The sequence below is a fragment of the Agelaius phoeniceus genome, chromosome 4 (genome assembly GCF_051311805.1).
Source record: "Agelaius phoeniceus isolate bAgePho1 chromosome 4, bAgePho1.hap1, whole genome shotgun sequence".
Taxonomy (NCBI): Eukaryota; Metazoa; Chordata; class Aves; order Passeriformes; family Icteridae; genus Agelaius; species Agelaius phoeniceus.
In genome coordinates this window covers 73927881-73945497 of record NC_135268.1, presented here as the reverse complement: position 1 = coordinate 73945497, position 17617 = coordinate 73927881, and the positions used below count along the sequence as shown (strand labels likewise).

The 17617-nt window shown below is 48.9% G+C and overlaps 1 protein-coding gene across 5 annotated transcripts in view; it reads left to right on the top strand.

The window, feature by feature from the left end:
• The window catches only part of EXOC6B (exocyst complex component 6B), a 319988-nt gene that overhangs the window by 54638 nt on the left and 247733 nt on the right, over positions 1–17617 (top strand). For all 5 annotated transcript variants that reach the window (XM_077177925.1, XM_077177924.1, XM_077177922.1 and 2 more), the window contains exons 2-3: positions 9130–9295; positions 17264–17311. In XM_077177925.1, the coding sequence (XP_077034040.1) occupies positions 9130–9295; positions 17264–17311 (214 nt within the window). The remainder of the gene's footprint in view (positions 1–9129; positions 9296–17263; positions 17312–17617) is intronic.

Sequence of the window (17617 nt, the reverse complement as noted above, 5' to 3'; positions counted from 1 at the left end):
CAGCTCTGTCCCAGCCTGGTCTTAAAACCAGCAGGAGGAGCCTAAACCGAGCCTAATTCTTGTTTTCTGTGGGGTTAAACTCTTGTTTGAATTGGGAATGGGGTAACTGAGAGGTGTTTTAAACATTTTATTTTAGTTTTAGTCTCATGTGAAGGCTGAGGCAATACAGATGTTGTAATTTATGTTATCACAATCAGAAGCTGATTATTTCTTAATTACCTTATAACCATTTTTAACTTATCAACTTTTATTGTACTATACCATAAATACATAAAAATTAATAATCTAAATGATCTAAAATCTAATAATAATCTAAAATCCTCATAAATCTTACTACAATATATCTTTTATAATTATTTCCCTAAAATATTTAATCTTTTATATAAACTCGTCTTTTAAAACTTATTTTTATTTAATTTCTCTCTTAATAATATCTATCTTATTCTATATCATTTCTAAGTCAACGTTCCTTACCTCAAATTTGTATATAAATGCATGCTATGTAAACCTTCTGTCAAGTTTTAAAAATTTTTTGCAAATTTATTTCCTACAGATTTCTTAATAATAATTTAGGCCAGAATAAGAAGGGCTCTACTTTTATTTTTCAACTTTATTTTAATGTATTTGATTTCTTTCTGAAATTCCTGTGCTGGTCTAAATTGTGTTAGCCTGGATTAATTGGCCAGGTGTGGATAAACCTTTCTGTGGGATTGAGGGATGGGAAAAGAGGAAATCTCTCAAACTTGGTGTTTTCATAAAACAACTGTGTCTGAGAGAGGCACCAAAAATTGTAAATATGGGGAAAAAACCCCAAACCCAACAGGTTAAAAAACCATTATTTGCCAGACTTGGTGTGCTCATAAAACTCCTGGATTTGAGAGAGGCACCAAAAATTGTAAATATGGGGGAAAAACCCCAAAACCCAAAGGTTAAATAATCATTATTTGCTAAACTTGGTGTATTCATAACACAACTGTGTTTGAGAGAGCCACCAAAAATTGTAAATATGGAAAAAAACCCCAAAACTCAAAGGTTAAATAATGAATATTTGCCAAACTTGGTGTGTTCATAAAACTCCTGTATTTGAGAGAGGCATCAAAAATTGTAAATATGGGGGAAAACCCCCAAAACCCAAAGGTTAAATAATGATTATTTCCAAACTTGGTGTGTTCATAAAACTTTTGTATTTGAGAGAGGCACCAAAAATTGCAAATATGGAAAAGAAAACCCAAAACAATAGATTAAATAATCATTATTTCCAAACTTGGTGGGTTCATAGATCTTTTGTATTTGAGAGAGGCACCAAAAATTGTAAATATAGAAAAAAACCCAAACCCAACAGGTTAAATAATCATTATTTCCAAACTTGGTGTGTTCATAAAACTCCTGTGTTTGAGAGAGGCACCAAAAATTGTAAATATGGGGGAAAAACCCCAAAACTCAAAGGTTAAATAATGATTATTTCCAAACTTGGTATGTTCATAAAACTTCTGGATTTGAGAGAGGCACCAAAAATTGTAAATATGGGGGAAAAAAACCCCTGTTTAAATAACCAATATTTGCCAGGGGTGGCCAGGGAGTGGAGCTGACACTGCCCCTGTGGCCAGGATTTGGGGTCTCCAGGAGGATTTTCCAAAACTGAGGAATTTAGAAGGGTGGGAGGCAGTGTGGAGGAAGGTGATGGTGGAGTTTGGGATTTTTGGGTGATTTTGGGGTGTTTTTGGGCTGTTTTTGGGGTGTTTTTGGGGTGTTTTGGGGCGAGGTTTGTTCTTTGCACCACCAAGCTGAGTAATTAATGTTGATTATTTTGAGTTGAGAGGCACCAGGGATCTCTGAGCTCTCCTGTGGGAGGAGGCAGAACCATCCCAAAATTCTGGAATGTCCATCCTGCACCTCTGGGGTGCCTGGATTTGGGGCTGGCCTGGCTCTTGTTCCCTCCTGGTTTTGGAAAAATGATCCTGGAGGAGCAGGAGAGCTCAGGAGGGAAGAGCCAGGATTGGATTTTCCTGGAAAAATGATCCTGGAGGAGCAGGAGAGCTCAGGAGGGAAGGTTTGAGATTGGATATTCCTGGAAAAGGATCCTGGAGGGTCAGGAGAGCTCAGAAGGGCTGGATTTTCCTGGAAAATGAATTCTGGAGAAACAGGAGAGCTCAGGAGGGAAGGTCCAAGACTGATTTTCCTTGGGAAAATGATCCTGGAGGATCAGGAGGGCTGAATTTTCCTGGAAAAGGAATTCTGGAGAAACAGGAGAGCTCAGGAGGGAAGGGCCAGGACTGGATTTTCCTTGAGAAAATGATCCTTGAGGGTGAGGAGAGCTCCGAAGGGAAGGTTTAAGATTGGATTTTTCTGGAAAATGATCCTGGAGAAGCAGGAGAGCTCAGAAGGGAAGGTTTGAGATTGGATTTTCCTGGAAAAGGATCCTGGAGGGTCAGGAGAGCTCAGAAGGGCTGAATTTTCCTGGAAATGAATTCTGGAGAAACAGGAGAGCTCAGGAGGGAAGGTTCAAGACTGGATTTTCCTGGAAAAGGGATCCTGGAGGGTGAGGAGGGCTGGATTTTCCTGGAGAAGGAATTCTGGAGAAACGGAGAGCTCACAGGAGGGAAGAGCCAGGGCTGGATTTTCCTGGAAAAATGATCCTGGAGAAGCAGGAGAGCTCAGAATGGAAGGTTCAAGCCTGGATTTTCCTGGAAAAGGATCCTGGAGGGTGAGGAGAGCTCAGGAGGGAAAGGTCCAGGGCTGGATTTTCCTGGAAAAGGAATTCTGGAGAAACAGGAGAGCTCACAGGAGGGAAGAGCCAGGGCTGGATTTTCCTGGAAAAATGATCCTTGAGGGTGAGGAGAGCTCAGAAGGGAAGGTTTAAGATTGGATTTTCCTGGAAAAATGATCCTGGAGAAGCAGGAGAGCTCACAGGAGGGAAGAGCCAGGATTGGATTTTCCTGGAAAAATGATGCTGGAGGGTGAGGAGAGCTCAGGAGGGAAGGTTCAAGACTGGATTTTCCTTGGGAAAATGATGCTGGAGGGTCAGGAAAGCTCAGAAGGGCTGGATTTTCCTGGAAAAGGATCCTGGAGGGTGAGGAGAGCTCATGAGGGAAAGGTCCAGGGCTGGATTTTCCTGGAAAAGGAATTCTGGAGGAGCAGGAGAGCTCAGGAGGGAAGAGCCAGGGCTGGGATTTCCCTGGAAAATGATCCTGGAGGAGCAAGAGAGCTCAGGAGGGAAGAGCCAGGACTGGATTTTCCTTCGGAAAATGATCCTTGAGGGTGAGGAGAGCTCAGGAGGGAAGGTTTAAGATTGGATTTTCCTGGAAAAGGGATCCTGGAGAGTCAGGAAAGCTCAGGAGGGCTGGATTTTCCTGGAAAAGGAATTCTGGAGGAGCAGGAGAGCTCAGGAGGGAAGGTTCAAGATTGGATTTTCCTTGGGAAAATGATGCTAGAGAGTCAGGAAAGCTCAGGAGAGCTGGATTTTCCTGGAAAAGGATCCTGGAGGGTGAGGAGAGCTCAGGAGGGAAGAGCCGGGGCTGGATTTTCCTGGAAAAGGATCCCGGAAGGTCAGGAAAGCTCAGAAGGGAAGGTTTAAGATTGGATTTTCCTGGAAAAGGGATCCTGGAGGGTGAGGAAAGCTCAGGAGGGAAAGGTCCAGGGCTGGATTTTCCTGGAAAAGGAATTCTGGAGAAACAGGAGAGCTCAGGAGGGAAGAGCCAGGACTGGATTTTCCTGGAAAAATGATCCTGGAGAAGCAGGAGAGCTCAGAAGGGAAGGTTTGAGATTGGATTTTCCTGGAAAAGGATCCTGGAGGGTCAGGAGAGCTCAGAAGGGCTGAATTTTCCTGGAAAATGAATTCTGGAGAAACAGGAGAGCTCAGGAGGGAAGGTTCAAGACTGATTTTCCTTGGGAAAATGATCCTGGAGGATCAGGAGGGCTGAATTTTCCTGGAAAAGGAATTCTGGAGAAGCAGGAGAGCTCAGGAGGGAAGAGCCAGGATTGGGATTTCCCTGGAAAATGATCCTGGAGGAGCAGGAGAGCTCAGGAGGGAAGGTCCAAGACTGGAGTTTTCTGGAAAAGGATCCTGGAGGGTCAGGAGAGCTCAGGAGGGAAGAGCCAGGGCTGGATTTTCCTGGAAAATGATCCTTGAGGGTGAGGAGAGCTCAGAAGGGAAGGTTTAAGATTGGATTTTCCTGGAAAATGATCCTGGAGAAGCAGGAGAGCTCACAGGAGGGAAGAGCCAGGATTGGATTTTCCTGGAAAAGGGATCCTGGAGGGTCAGGAGGGCTGAATTTTCCTGGAAAAGGAATTCTGGAGGAGCAGGAGAGCTCAGGAGGGAAGAGCCAGGGCTGGATTTTCCTGGAAAAATGATCCTTGAGGGTGAGGAGAGCTCAGGAGGGAAAGGTCCAGGGCTGGATTTTCCTGGAAAAGGAATTCTGGAGAAACAGGAGAGCTCACAGGAGGGAAGAGCCAGGGCTGGATTTTCCTGGAAAAATGATCCTGGAGAAGCAGGAGAGCTCAGAAGGGAAGGTTTGAGATTGGATTTTCCTGGAAAAGGATCCTGGAGGGTCAGGAGGGCTCAGAAGGGCTGAATTTTCCTGGAAAATGAATTCTGGAGAAACAGGAGAGCTCAGGAGGGAAGGTTCAAGACTTCAAGACTGGATTTTCCTGGAAAAGGGATCCTGGAGTGTCAGGAGGGCTGAATTTTCCTGGAAAAGGAATTCTGGAGAAACAGGAGAGCTCAGAAGGGAAGAGCCAGGGCTGGGATTTCCCTGGAAAATGATCCTGGAGGAGCAGGAGAGCTCAGAATGGAAGGTTCAAGCCTGGAGTTTCCTGGAAAAGGGATCCTGGAGCATCAGGAGAGCTCAGGAGGGAAGAGCCAGGACTGGATTTTCCTTGGGAAAATGATCCTTGAGGGTGAGGAGAGCTCAGAAGGGAAGGTTTAAGATTGGATTTTCCTGGAAAAGGATCCTTGAGGGTGAGGAGAGCTCAGGAGGGAAGGTTCAAGCCGGGAGTTTTCTGGAAAAGGGATCCTGGAGGATGAGGAGAGCTCAGGAGGGAAAGGTCCAGGGCTGGATTTTCCTGGAAAAGGAATTCTGGAGAAACAGGAGAACTCACAGGAGGGAAGAGCCAGGATTGGATTTTCCTGGAAAAATGATGCTGGAGGAGCAAGAGAGCTCAGGAGGGAAGGTCCAAGACTGAATTTTCCTTGGGAAAATGATGCTGGAGGGTCAGGAGAGCTCAGGAGGGCTGGATTTTCCTGGAAAAGGGATCCTGGAGGGTCAGGAGAGCTCAGGAGGGAAGAGCTTCCCATCGTGTGCTGGTGTTTCCTTCCTGTCTGACACCAAACTTTATTTTTTCCACCCTCAAGTTTGGCTAAAAAGGAACAAAATAATAGAATTTTCTAATAACCAAAGGGGTTTAGTCATCAGATGTTTATTTCTTAGCTTTGCCACCTCCACAGGGAATTTTTCCTGGGCATTTTAAGTCATTTTGAGCTGTTTTTTCCCTCATTTTCAGATGTAAATCCCAAATTTGCTGCTTTGAGCACAAACACTTCATTACTCTGTGGGGTTTCATTGTTTCAGTTCATCTCTGAGTGCAAACACAACTTGCCCACCTCTGGTTTTTTATTGCAATTCTCCTTTTTGAGCTGGGAATCCTTTAGAGTCACCGAGACCCTGCTAAGAGGCCGTGCAGCACTAGATGGCACTCGGGCTCCAAATTTCAGATTCCAGCAGCCAAAACTCCACCAAACTTTAGTGAGAATGCAGCAGCATCGCTCCAGTGCTGCCTCTCCTGGGATCTGAGGAGCTTTTCTCTCTTTTTTGCACCTTTGGGCCAAGCAGGAGAAGGCACTGCCCTCCCCATCACCCGCTCCGGGTGTCTGGGTTCTGTCACACTGAATTTAGAGAGGTTTTATTTTTACAGTTCTGGAATTTTTGTTTTGCCGCTGAGAATCTTTTACTGATCCTGCAGAACTGAAATGGCCTGAAAGAAGAGTAATGAAATCGATTTTCTCCAGCTTTTAGCTCTGCCTTGGGATTTTTCCCTGTTTTTGGGGGCCTGTGTGGGTTGTAGGGATGGGATTCTCCAAAGGGAGAGCACAGATCCCAGTGCAGGAAAAAGGATTTCCTGTGTCCACCTGCATTCCTGGGCTTCTGGTTCCTTCTGCAATGTTGCTCCTCACTGCTTAATGATTTTTTAATATTTTATTGTCACAGCTTGGTCAGCTCTGTCATTGCCGTCTTTTCTCTCTGTCATTCCCATCTTTTCTGTCATTCCCATCTTTTCTGTCATTCCCATCTTTTCTCTCTGTCATTCCCATCTTTTCTGTCATTCCCATCTTTTCTCTCTGTCATTCCCATCTTTCCTCTCTGGTCATTCCTATCTTTTCTCTCTGTCATTCCCATCTTTTCTCTCTGTCATTCCCATCTTTTCTCTGTGGTCATTCCCATCTTTTCTCTCATTCCCATCTTTTCTCTCTGGTCATTCCCATCTTTTCTCTTTCATTCCCATCTTTTCACTGTGGTCATTCCCATCTTTTCTCTCATTCCCATCTTTTCTCTGTCATTCCCATCTTTTCTCTCTGTCATTCCCATCTTTTCTCTCCAAAGGCTGCCTGGAATCTGCTCTATCCCTAATTTGGCCCTAATATCTGACCCAAGCTCAAATCCATAAACCTCACTCTGAGCTTAACTCTTGGACTGGGAGGGAACTCAGGTTTAGAAACCAAAACTTCCCAAAGGCAGGGCCAAGGGTGGGATTGCCACAGTGCATTAAAAATATCTGTATTTGCTGTAAAACCCCAGGAAATTCCAGGAAAACAACCCTGGAATTCCCAGAGAGGGACTTGGTCCCTCTGCTTTCCAGGGAAACATTTGAGGGACAGAAATTTGGGTTGGACTTCCATCCTTATATTTAATTTTAAGCTGAAGGAGGGCAGGGATGGATGGGATTTTTTGGGAAGGAATTCCTGGCTGGGCTGGAATTCCCAGATTTGCTGGGGCTGCCCCTGGATCCCTGGAATGTCCAAGGCCAGGTTGGATCCACCTGGGACAGTGGGAGGTGTCCCTGCCCATGGATGGGGTGGGATTTAAGATCCTTTCAATCCAAACCATGCTGGAATTCCATGATTTAACACTAAAAGATGTCCCATGGGTTGGATTTGGATCTCTTGGGCTGAGGTGGCCCTGCCAGTCTCCAGCTCTGTTGGGTTTTATCAAAACTGGGCTGGCAAAATTTGGGATCTGAGGGGCAGGGGATTTGGGCAGCTGTGGAGATCCTGGAGTTTTCCATTGTCCCTTTCAGCCTCAGAGCCCAAAGAACATCCAGAGGATTCTCCAGGGGGGATTTCTGGGCAGGGGCATCAGAGGTGGCTCAGCTCAAAAAGAAACCTTTGTTTCAGGTGCTCCTGGCCTGTTCTGGTCTCTCAGGGAACACAAAATGGTGGGAAAAGGGAAAAAAGGTTGGAATAGAAACATTTCAGGTCCTGCTGGGGTGTTTTTGTCTCTCAGGGGACACCAAAATGGGTGGAAAAAGGAGAAAAAAGGTGGACTAGAAACATTTCAGGCCTGGTTTGGGCTGTTCTGGTTTATCAGGGAACACAACATGGTGAAAAAGAAAAAGAAGACTTGAAATAGAAACATTTTAAAACCCAATTTGCTGTCTGGTTTACAATCTGTCCCTTTGTCCCGGGAGGGTGTTTTTGGGGTCAGATTTTGGATATTCCTGGTAAATCCTGGCAGGCAGAGCTGGGGATGCTGAGCTGGTGTGTCCAGAGGGTGTTTTTGGGGTCAGATTTTGGATATTCCTGGTAAATCCTGGCAGGCAGAGCTGGGGGTGCTGATTTGGTGTGTCCAGAGGACATTTCTGGGGTCAGATGTTGGATGTTCCTGGCAGCAGAGATGGGGGTGCTGATGTGGGGGTGCTGATCTGGGATGTCCAGAGGTCATTTTTGGGGTGAAGTTTTGGATGTTCCTGGCAGCAGAGCTGAGGGTGTTGATCTGAGGGTGCTGGGCTTGGGGTGCTGATTTGGTGTCTTCAGGGGACGTTTTTGGTCCCCTGGGTTGGGTTTTGGATGTTCCTGGTGGATCCTGGCAGCAGAAGTGGGAATGCTGAGCTGAGATGTCCAGAGGATGTTTTTAGGGTCAGGTTCTGGATGTTCCTGGCAGCAGAGCTGGGGGTACTTGGCTGAAGGTGCTGATTTGGTGTGTTCAGGGGGCATTTTTGGGGGTCAGATTTTGGATGTTCCTGGCACCAGAGCTGAGGGTGCTGATCTGGGGGTGCTGGGCTGGGATGTCCAGAGGGTGTTTTTAGGGTCAGGTTCTGGATGTTGCTGGTGGATCCTGGCAGCAGAGCTGGGGGTGCTGAGCTGAAGATGCTGATCTGGGGTGCTGATCTGGGGTGCTGATCTGGGGTGCTGATCTGGGGTGCTGATCTGGGGGTGCTGATCTGGGGTGCTGATCTGGGGAATGCTGATCTGGGGTGCTGGGTTGAAGGTGCTGATCTGGGGGTGCTGATCTGGGGGTGCTGATCTGGGGTGCTGATCTGGGGAATGCTGATCTGGGGGTGCTGATCTGGGGGTGCTGATCTGGGGGTGCTGATCTGGGGGTGCTGATCTGGGGTGCTGATCTGAGGGAATGCTGATCTGGGGGTGCTGATCTGAAGGTGCTGATCTGGGGAATGCTGATCTGGGGGTGCTGATCTGGGGTGCTGCTCTGAGGGAATGCTGATCTGGGGGTGCTGATCTGAAGGTGCTGATCTGGGGAATGCTGATCTGGGGGTGCTGATCTGGGGTGCTGATCTGAGGGAATGCTGATCTGGGGGTGCTGATCTGAAGGTGCTGATCTGGGGGTGCTGATCTGGGGGTGCTGATCTGGGGGAATGCTGATCTGGGGAATGCTGTTCTGGGGAATGCTGATCTGAAGATGCTGATCTGGGGGTGCTGATCTGGGGGAATGCTGATCTGGGGTGCTGATCTGGGGAATGCTGATCTGGGGTGCTGATCTGGGGAATGCTGATCTGGGGTGCTGATCTGGGGAATGCTGATCTGAAGGTGCTGATCTGGGGGTGCTGATCTGGGGTGCTGATCTGAAGGTGCTGATTTGAAGGTGCTGATCTGGGGTGCTGCTCTGGCTGTCCCTGCAGGTCTGTGTACGATGGGGAGGAGCACGGGCGCTTCATGGAGAAGTTGGAGGCGCGGATCCGCAACCACGACCGCGAGATCGAGAAGATGTGCAACTTCCACTACCAGGGCTTCGTGGACTCCATCACTGAGCTCCTCAAGGTGCGGGGAGAGGCCCAGAAACTCAAGGTGAGATGTTGGGAAGGATGAGAGTTTGACAAGAAGGTGTCACAGTTGCTTGGCAGAAAGATTTTTAAATGTGGAGTCTGATGAAGGAATAGAAATTAAAGCAAGTTTTGATATATAGGAAAAGAATTGCTGAGCCAGCCTTGCTGGATAACCAAGGAGGCAAAGGATGTGTGAGTTAGAAGGGGTTTTTATGGCTTAGAGCAAAGGATAAACCCACCCCAAACAAGAAGATGTTTTTACCAAGCAGAAGAGAGCACAGGCAAACAGGGCAGCAAAACTGCAAGCAGAAAAAAGGTCTCAGAATTTTCCACTGCAAGAAAACTGAAAAACAACTTCTAGCTGAAACTGTAATGTACTGAATGTTAGTGATTGGAGAACAGTAACATGAATATGGGAATTACAGTAGTTATGATGGGCTAGAGATAAAAGTTAAGGTATGGATTGGTTCTACTGTATTGAGATGCTCAGCAAAGGAAAGTATATAATGCAATATAACCAAAAGAAAAGTCTAGAATGCATTTGTAACCTAAACTAAGGGTCTCCAGGGCTGCCTGCAGCTGGAGCTGACAGCTGTAGGCACAGCTCTGTCACCCCGACCCTGGGCTGCTGTGACATCTTGGATGTAATAAACTGCATTTTGGAGAGCTGCCTGGAGTCCCACATCCCTCATTCTGGCTCTTACAGTGAGGGAAAATACAGGCTGGATATCAGGGAAAAGGGTTTTACAGGAAGGGTTGATGTCTTGTAAAGGCTGACCTAGAGCAGAGGCTGGGCAGAGTTACAGAATAAAGCAGGGATTTATTCAAAGCATCTCCTCCATGGATGCACCTTGGGCAGCACAAGAGCCCAGCCAGGGCTGCACCCAAGGTGGACCAAAATGGTCCCAAAATGGACCCAAGATGGACCCAAAATGATCCCAAAATGCACGAGCGCTCCCAGGGTCTCTCCCTTGGATCAGTTCTGCTCCATTTGCATCTTGCAGTTCATTGTCCCATTCCAGCTTTAGCCCCTGCAGTCCCATCCTTGTTTTTCTCTCTCCAGCCCACGGGGTTTGTGCTCCTGGGCTGAGATTTGGGTCATTTGTCCTTGGTGCCCAGCTAGAACAGGAATTGTTTTGTGTCCCTGCTCTGTGCACAGAGCTCAGCATCCCCTGATGTGAAGCCCAGACCCACACACTAAAGCAGCACAGAATGTGAAAATAGAAAAGCTCAAACCTGAGGCATGAGGGTGAGAAAGTTCTGGAATGTTCTGCCCGGGGAGGTGGTGCAGTCCCCATCCCTGGGTGTGTTTAACAAAGCCTGGGTGTGGCACTGGGTGCCAGGGTTCAGTTGGGGTGCTGGGGCTGGGTTGGACTCGTTATCTTTAAGGTCTCTTCCAACCCTGTGAGTTCTGTGAAAATCCTGCCCTGACACTGCCCTGGGCAGCTCTTTTTAGGTGGCCCCATCTCAGGCACTCTGGGATTCTCAGAACCACATCAATCTTTTCTCCTTTTATCCATGACATTTCTATTTAAAAAAAAAATAAATTAAAATATAAATATTTATTTTAATTGTTCCTGGAGCAATGGGTTGGTCATTGAAAGTTTAGCAATTATTTGGCCAAACTGCACCAGTGTGGTGCATTAAAAGCACCAAGAAACTTCAAGCCAAGCCTGTTTTCATTAGGAAAAGTGCTTTTCCTCATGGATCTTATCCCAGTTTCTTGAGCTAAAATAAGTCTTGTGGCCTTTAAAACTGTGCAGAAAGACGAGGGGAAGGTGGGATTTACCCAGTTCTTGGAAAAGTGCTCAGTAATGTGTGGAAAAAGCCATTTGTAGGATGAGAGTTTGGAAGAAGGGCAGGAAGGAAACTGGAGAGGCTTCAGGAAAAGGGAGCAGGAGGTTGGAGGTGCTTGGGGCTCAAGTTTGGTTCCTGTGCCTTAAAATCCAAATATTCCAGATTTGGGGAGCACAGGAGTGTCAAAACCTTCCTGATTCTCCTCCACAAATCCAAGCAGGACAGGGAGAGGTGTCTGGGCCATCCCTTCCCGCAGGAACAAGGTGGGACCTGGGCTGGAAACCCAAAATCCCTCCCAGAAGAGTCACCTGGGGAATGGGGCTGAGTCAGTGGCTCCCAAAAAGGGGTGGTTTGTCCTCAGGAAGCAGCTCAGGGAGCTTTTCTGGCTGAGTGGAGCCTGTCCTGGTGAAAAGTTCTGGCAATTAGGAAGGACTGTCCTGGTGTTCGGGAGTGTGGGAGACTGGAAAAGCTGAAGTTCTAAATCACAAAATCTGTCAGAAAAGCAGATTTTCTGGAGAAAAGGGAAGAACTTGAAGTCAGGGTGCTGAGCACTGCTTTTAACACATTTATTCATTGATTTAAGCTACCTGTGGCATTTCCCAGCAGGGTTCTTACTTGACACATCCAAGTCTCCATCCCAAAAAGGAGTTTCCTCTCAGGAACACCTTCCTGAGGGATGTCCTGAGGAGAATTCACCCAGCAATTCATTGCAGGATGAATCCATTGGAATTACCACGAAATAAGTCCTTTTTTCCCCGTTTTTAATTTTTTTTTTTTATTTTTTCAAGGCATTGTTTCCAGCCAAGACTTGCACATTGTTTGTTTGCTTGGAGCTGGTTCCCATTCTGCCACCAGCCCCTTTGTTGGTGGCTCACTGTGAAGTCCATCCCTGTCCCCTCAGGATCTCCCTTGATTTCCAGGCCTATGTGATCCATAAAACAGCACATGGCAAAAACATCCCCAGAAAGGCCTTTCTGAAACCCTGGGCCCTCTTTGTGAGGCTTTCCCTGGGGAATCATCTGAGGATCGAGTGCTGAGAGTGGGTTTGGTTCCAGCCATTCATCCTCCATTTGATCTGGGCCTTTGAACCCGTGAGGAGCCAGCGGGGCCCTCCCTGCTCCCTCCTCCTCCTCCTCCTCCTTCTCTCGTGTGCTCTGGGCTGCTCTGGGGGTTGGTTTTTTGCAGAAATGTCCTTTTTGCTGTTGTTTTAGCTCGATGTGGATGTGTCACCTTCTGTGGCTGGGCCTCTCAGAGTGGCCACAAATGAACTAAACCTGAGCAGAGCCTCGGGGCTGCGTTTTCTGTCCTGTTTGTCCCTGAGCACTGCCTTGGGAATTTCATCTCCTTGAGCATCAGCTGGCTGGACACTGAGGTGCCCAGGTGGGCAAGAGACCCCTGGGTTGTGCCAGCTCTGGGGTGGCAGCAGGGCCAGGGCAGTGCCACAGTGTCCCTGTGCTGGCACTGCCGGGGCACCTCCAGGGCTGGGGAGAGCCCCAGAGGGGCTGGAGCGTGGCCAGGGCAGGAACAGAGCTGGGAAAGGGCTGGAGAATCCCTGAGGGAGCTGGGAAAGGGCTGGAGAATCCCTGAGGGAGCCGGGCAGGGGCTGCAGAATCCCTGAGGGAGCCGGGCAGGGGCTGCAGAATCCCTGAGGGAGCCGGGCAGGGGCTGCAGAATCCCTGAGGGAGCCGGGCAGGGGCTGCAGAATCCCTGAGGGAGCCGGGCAGGGGCTGCAGAATCCCTGAGGGAGCTGGGCAGGGGCTCAGCCTGGAGCAAAGGAGGCTCAGGGGGCCCTTGTGGCTCTGCACAGCTCCTGCCAGGAGGGCACAGCCGGGGGGATTTGGGATCTTATCCCAGGGAACAGGACAGGAGCAGAGGGAACGGCCTCAGGGGAGCTCAGAGTGGACATGGGGAGGAATTTCCTCATGGAAAGGGGGGTCAGGCCTTGGAAGTGCCCAGGGAGGTTTGGAGTCCCCATCCCTGAGGGATTTCAGTGCCCTGTGGATGTGGCACTTGGGGACATGGGCAGGGGTGGCCCTGGTGCTGCTGGGCATGGTTGGACTGGGTGATCTTTTCTAACCATGATGATTTGGGGATTTGTGGTTTCCAGCTGCCCTGCTGTGGCTCAGCAAAGAGCTGCCCTCACGTTCATGCCATGGACAGAATGGTGGGATCTTGGCAAGGAATTCCTGGCTGGGAGGGTGGGCAGGGGCTGGGCTGGGATTCCCAGATTTGCTGTGGCTGCCCCTGGATCCCTGGCAGTGCCCAAGGCCAGGCTGGATCCACCTGGGACTGTGGGAGGTGTCCCTGCCCATGGAACTGGATGAGATTTAAGGTTGCCTCCAACCCAACCCATTCCCTGATTCTCTCACTCAGCTGGGCCATTCCTGGTGGATTTTTATCCCACCTCCCCCAGTGTTGTCCCAGCTGGGGCTGTCCTAACTTCTGCTCCAGGAATCCCAGCTCATGTGGCTGCCAAGCCCTTTTTAATGCTACACCTTTTTGCCCTGTCAATCATAAACCAGAGGTGATTCCTTCTTAATTTTATGGAATCCCAGAATTGTTCAGATTGGAAAATCCCTCTGAGTCCAACCATTGCCAGCACTGCCCAGGCCGTGTCCCCAGGTGCCACATCCATGGATTTAAATCCCTCAGGGATGGGCCCTCCACCCCTGCCAGGGTTGGACAGCACTTTTGGTGCAGGAATTTCCCCTCATGTGTAGGGAAGAAACCTGGGAGCAGTTTTGGGGATTCCAGCATGAAGGATGGCTCTGGTCACTGTCTCTTCCCTTGTGGGTGGATGTCACCAGCAGGGACAGGGACAGATCCAGAGGTGGCTCTGTGGTTGTGTCTGAGGGTCCCAGGATGAGGGAGGAGATGAGAATCTTGACTCCATGTTTCAGAAGGCTGATTTATTATTTTATGATATATATCATATGAAAAGAAAATGATATATTAAAACTATACTAAAGAACAGAAGAAAGGATTTCATCAGAAAGCTTGAAAGGAAAGGAAAAAATTATAATAAAATTTTTATTTTTTGATAATAAAAACTGCTCACAGCCTCGACACAGGTGGCTGTCATTGGTTATCAAGTAAAAACAATTCACATGCTGGGTAAACAATTCTCCAAATCACATTCCAAAGCAGCAAAACATGGAGAAGCTGAAACTTCTGAGGTTCTCAGGAGAAAAGATCCCAATGAAAGGATTTTTCAGATAATATGTCTGTGACATGGCTCCGTTCCCAGGGCTCCTCTCCAGCTGCCCTTGCTCCTCTCTCCCAGCGTTCTGCCCCTCTGGGATGATCCCAGGGACTCTCTGGGCCCCCTGCTCCCAGTTCTGGGGTGTGGATGAGGGAACAGCTCACCCCACAAATCCCTGGAGTGCTCCCGGTCCCTCCCGTGCCACCTGCCTGTCCCCCTCTGCACGTCTGGCCTGGCTTAGCAAGGCCCAGCTCTGCCAAGCCCAGCTTAGCAGCACGGGGTCTGTGTAAACAATCATCCAGTTCTCATCCAGGCCTGGAGACTGCAGGAACAATCCCAAACACGACCCCCTGCCCCCCAAAATCCGGGAGCGTGCAGGGCCCCGCTCCAGCCCTGCTTTTCCCTGGAGCTGGGATTGCTGGGTGATTTTAGCAGCAAACCCCCCCAGCCCCAGCCTCAGTTTAGGAGTGGTTTTAAATTACCCGACACGGATTCCTTTTTCCTGGTGGGATTTTCGGGATCTGAGCAAATCAAATAATCTTTGGAGGAGATGCTGGGCTCCTGCTCGTAAAAGCTCCAAACACCATAAAGGAAATGAGCAGGTTTTGGGGAGGGCAGGCAGCCAGCAGGGCTGCAGCTACTGCAGCAGGGCCAGAGATGGGATGCAGATGCTGGAGGGGAAATCATGGAGAACTCCTTTCTTCCATCCTGGGAAGCTTGGGAAGCGCCATGGCTGGTGTGGGAGTGGAAGGGAGCTCTGAGGTTGGGTGGTTCTGCTGCTGGGAGCACCACAAACCTTCCTGGGGGAGGCTGGGCCAGGGGGGAAATTGTGGTGGCCCAGGATCTGTTTCAAAAAAATGGATCCTGAATCAATTTGATGTGGATGAATCCAAAGTTTTCCTTCTGTCTGACCTGGTGAGCTCAGAAAGAATGGAGATTGTGGGATCATGGAGTTGGTGAGGTTGGAAAAGTTGCTCAAGATCTTTAAGTCCAGCCACCACCAAAGCCCATTCCCAGGTGCCACATCCACAGGGTTTTGAACCTTTCCAGGGATGGAGACTCCACTGCAGCTCCTTCCAATGCTGGGCAGCCCCTTCCATGAGGAATATTCCAAATATCCACCCTGAGGCCGTTCCCTCTGCTCCTGTCCCTGTTCCCTGGGAGAAGATCCCAAATCCCCCCGGCTGTGCCCTCCTGGCAGGAGCTGTGCAGAGCCACAGGGGCCCCCTGAGCCTCCTTTGCTCCAGGCTGAGCCCCTGCCCAGCTCCCTCAGGGATTCTGCAGCCCCTGCCCAGCTCCCTCAGGGATTCTGCAGCCCCTGCCCGGCTCCCTCAGGGATTCTGCAGCCCCTGCCCGGCTCCCTCAGGGATTCTGCAGCCCCTGCCCAGCTCCCTCAGTTGTTTCCTGCTCAATTTCTGCTCCAGGATGGTTCATTTACCTTCCCAATCCCCCTTGGAGCTCCTCCTGCTCCTCCATCCCCATCCTGCTGGAGAATGGGAGAGCCCCACGTGCTGTTCCTTCCCTGGGGTGAAATTTGTTACAAATTCCTTGTTTCCATGATTATTCCAAAGGAAGTGAAGCTCTCAGGCAGATCTGTGAGATCTCCCACTCCTGGAAGCCCTTTCAGGGCTCTGTCTCCCAGCTCTTGGTGTTTTCCAAGCTCTGGGAAAGGTTCTGCTTCCAGAAGGAGCAGAACTCTGGAAATCAGACAGGAATTTGTTCCTAAAATGGGGCAGGAATGCAGCAGCAGCTCCCACTGTGGGGAGAACCTGGATCAGAAAAAACCTTTTACAGGAATGAGCTTGGAAATGAACATTTCCAGCTTTAGGAGCTGCAGAAGGAGATTTTGGGGGAAAAAAGGGGTTTTATGGCATGGAAATCTCGGAGTGATGTGAAATCTCAGAACCCCGAGCAGCCCTGCTGGAATTCCCTCAGGAATTGGCTGTGATGGCAGAGATCTGGAGCTGAGAATGTTGGCTTGGAAGTTTGGGTTCTTCCAGCTGTCCCAGCCTGAACTCAGGAGAATTCCCAAAGTTCTCTTCCCACTCCTTGGCTGGATAATGGGAGAACTCCTGATTTTCCATTCTGACGAGCCCCAAAATCCCCTTTGTTCTCCTGTGGGTCCTGCTGGGGCTGGGAAAGGCTGGTCTGGGCTTTTCCCACTCCAAGGAATCCTCAGCTTTGCCAAGTGGAAATTTCCACCTCTGAGCCCCAGCTTGGTGGGATAATCCAGAAAATATAGGGAGTTTTTTATCCCAGGTATATAAAAATATCTTACACCAGGCAGGAGCAAGGATCCATCCAGAGGGAAATGAAGATCCCAAAGGAAGTTTTATAAGAAATTCCATGAATATAAATAATTATTTGTAGGGGAAGCTCCTGGTAAAGAATCCTTTGCTGTTGGGATATGAAGGAGTTAAAACTTAAATGGAATTGATTTGGTGATGGGGAAGGGAATTAATTCCTCCCTCACTCAGGTGAAAACTGGAGTTTTCCAAACTGGATCCATGAAAAGTGCAGCGTTTTGAGGCTTCCATGCCTCTGAATTAATTCCTGTTGCCTTTCCCTTTTCTCCAGTGGCAAAGAGGCAAATCCCTGGATTTGTGTCCTTGTTTTTCCCTTTTCCACATCCTCAGGATTTTCTCTGGAGCCTGAGCCCTGAGAAATCCCTGTTAGCTTGAAATGAGGAAAATTCCCTGTCCAACCTGGCCTTGTGTCCTTTTCCAAACTGGATCCATGAAAACTCCAGCATTTTGTGGCTTCCATGCCTCTGAATTAATTCCTGTTGCCTTTCCCTTTTCTCCAGTGGCAAAGAGGAAAATCCCTGGATTTGTCCCCTAGTGGCAGTGGCTGTTAACTCAGCCATAAACAGCTTTTCCATGGGATGGGAGCCGTGGGGAGGGATGGTGTTTATGGACAGTTTGTTTTGGTGGGAAGAACATTGTCCTGATTTATGGGATGTGCTCTGTGCTTTTCCCAATATTCCCACAGAACCAAGTGACAGACACCAACCGGAAGCTGCAGAACGAAGGGAAAGAAGTAAGTGATGGATCCAGCCCTGGAATTACAGCCTGGACTGGGGTGGCAGGGAGAATTCCCTGTCCAGCCTGGTCTTGTGTCCTTGTTTTTCCCTTTTAAACATCTCAGGATTTTCTTGGAGCCTGAGCACTGAGAAATCCCTGTTAATTTTGGGATGTGAGAATTCCCTCCTTGTATCCTTGGTTTTCCCTTTTACACATCCTCATGATTTTCTCTGGAGCCTCAGCCCTGAGAAATCCTTGTTAGCTTGGAATAAGGAAAATTCCCTGTCCAGCCTGGCCTTGTATCCCTGTTTTCCCTTTTCCA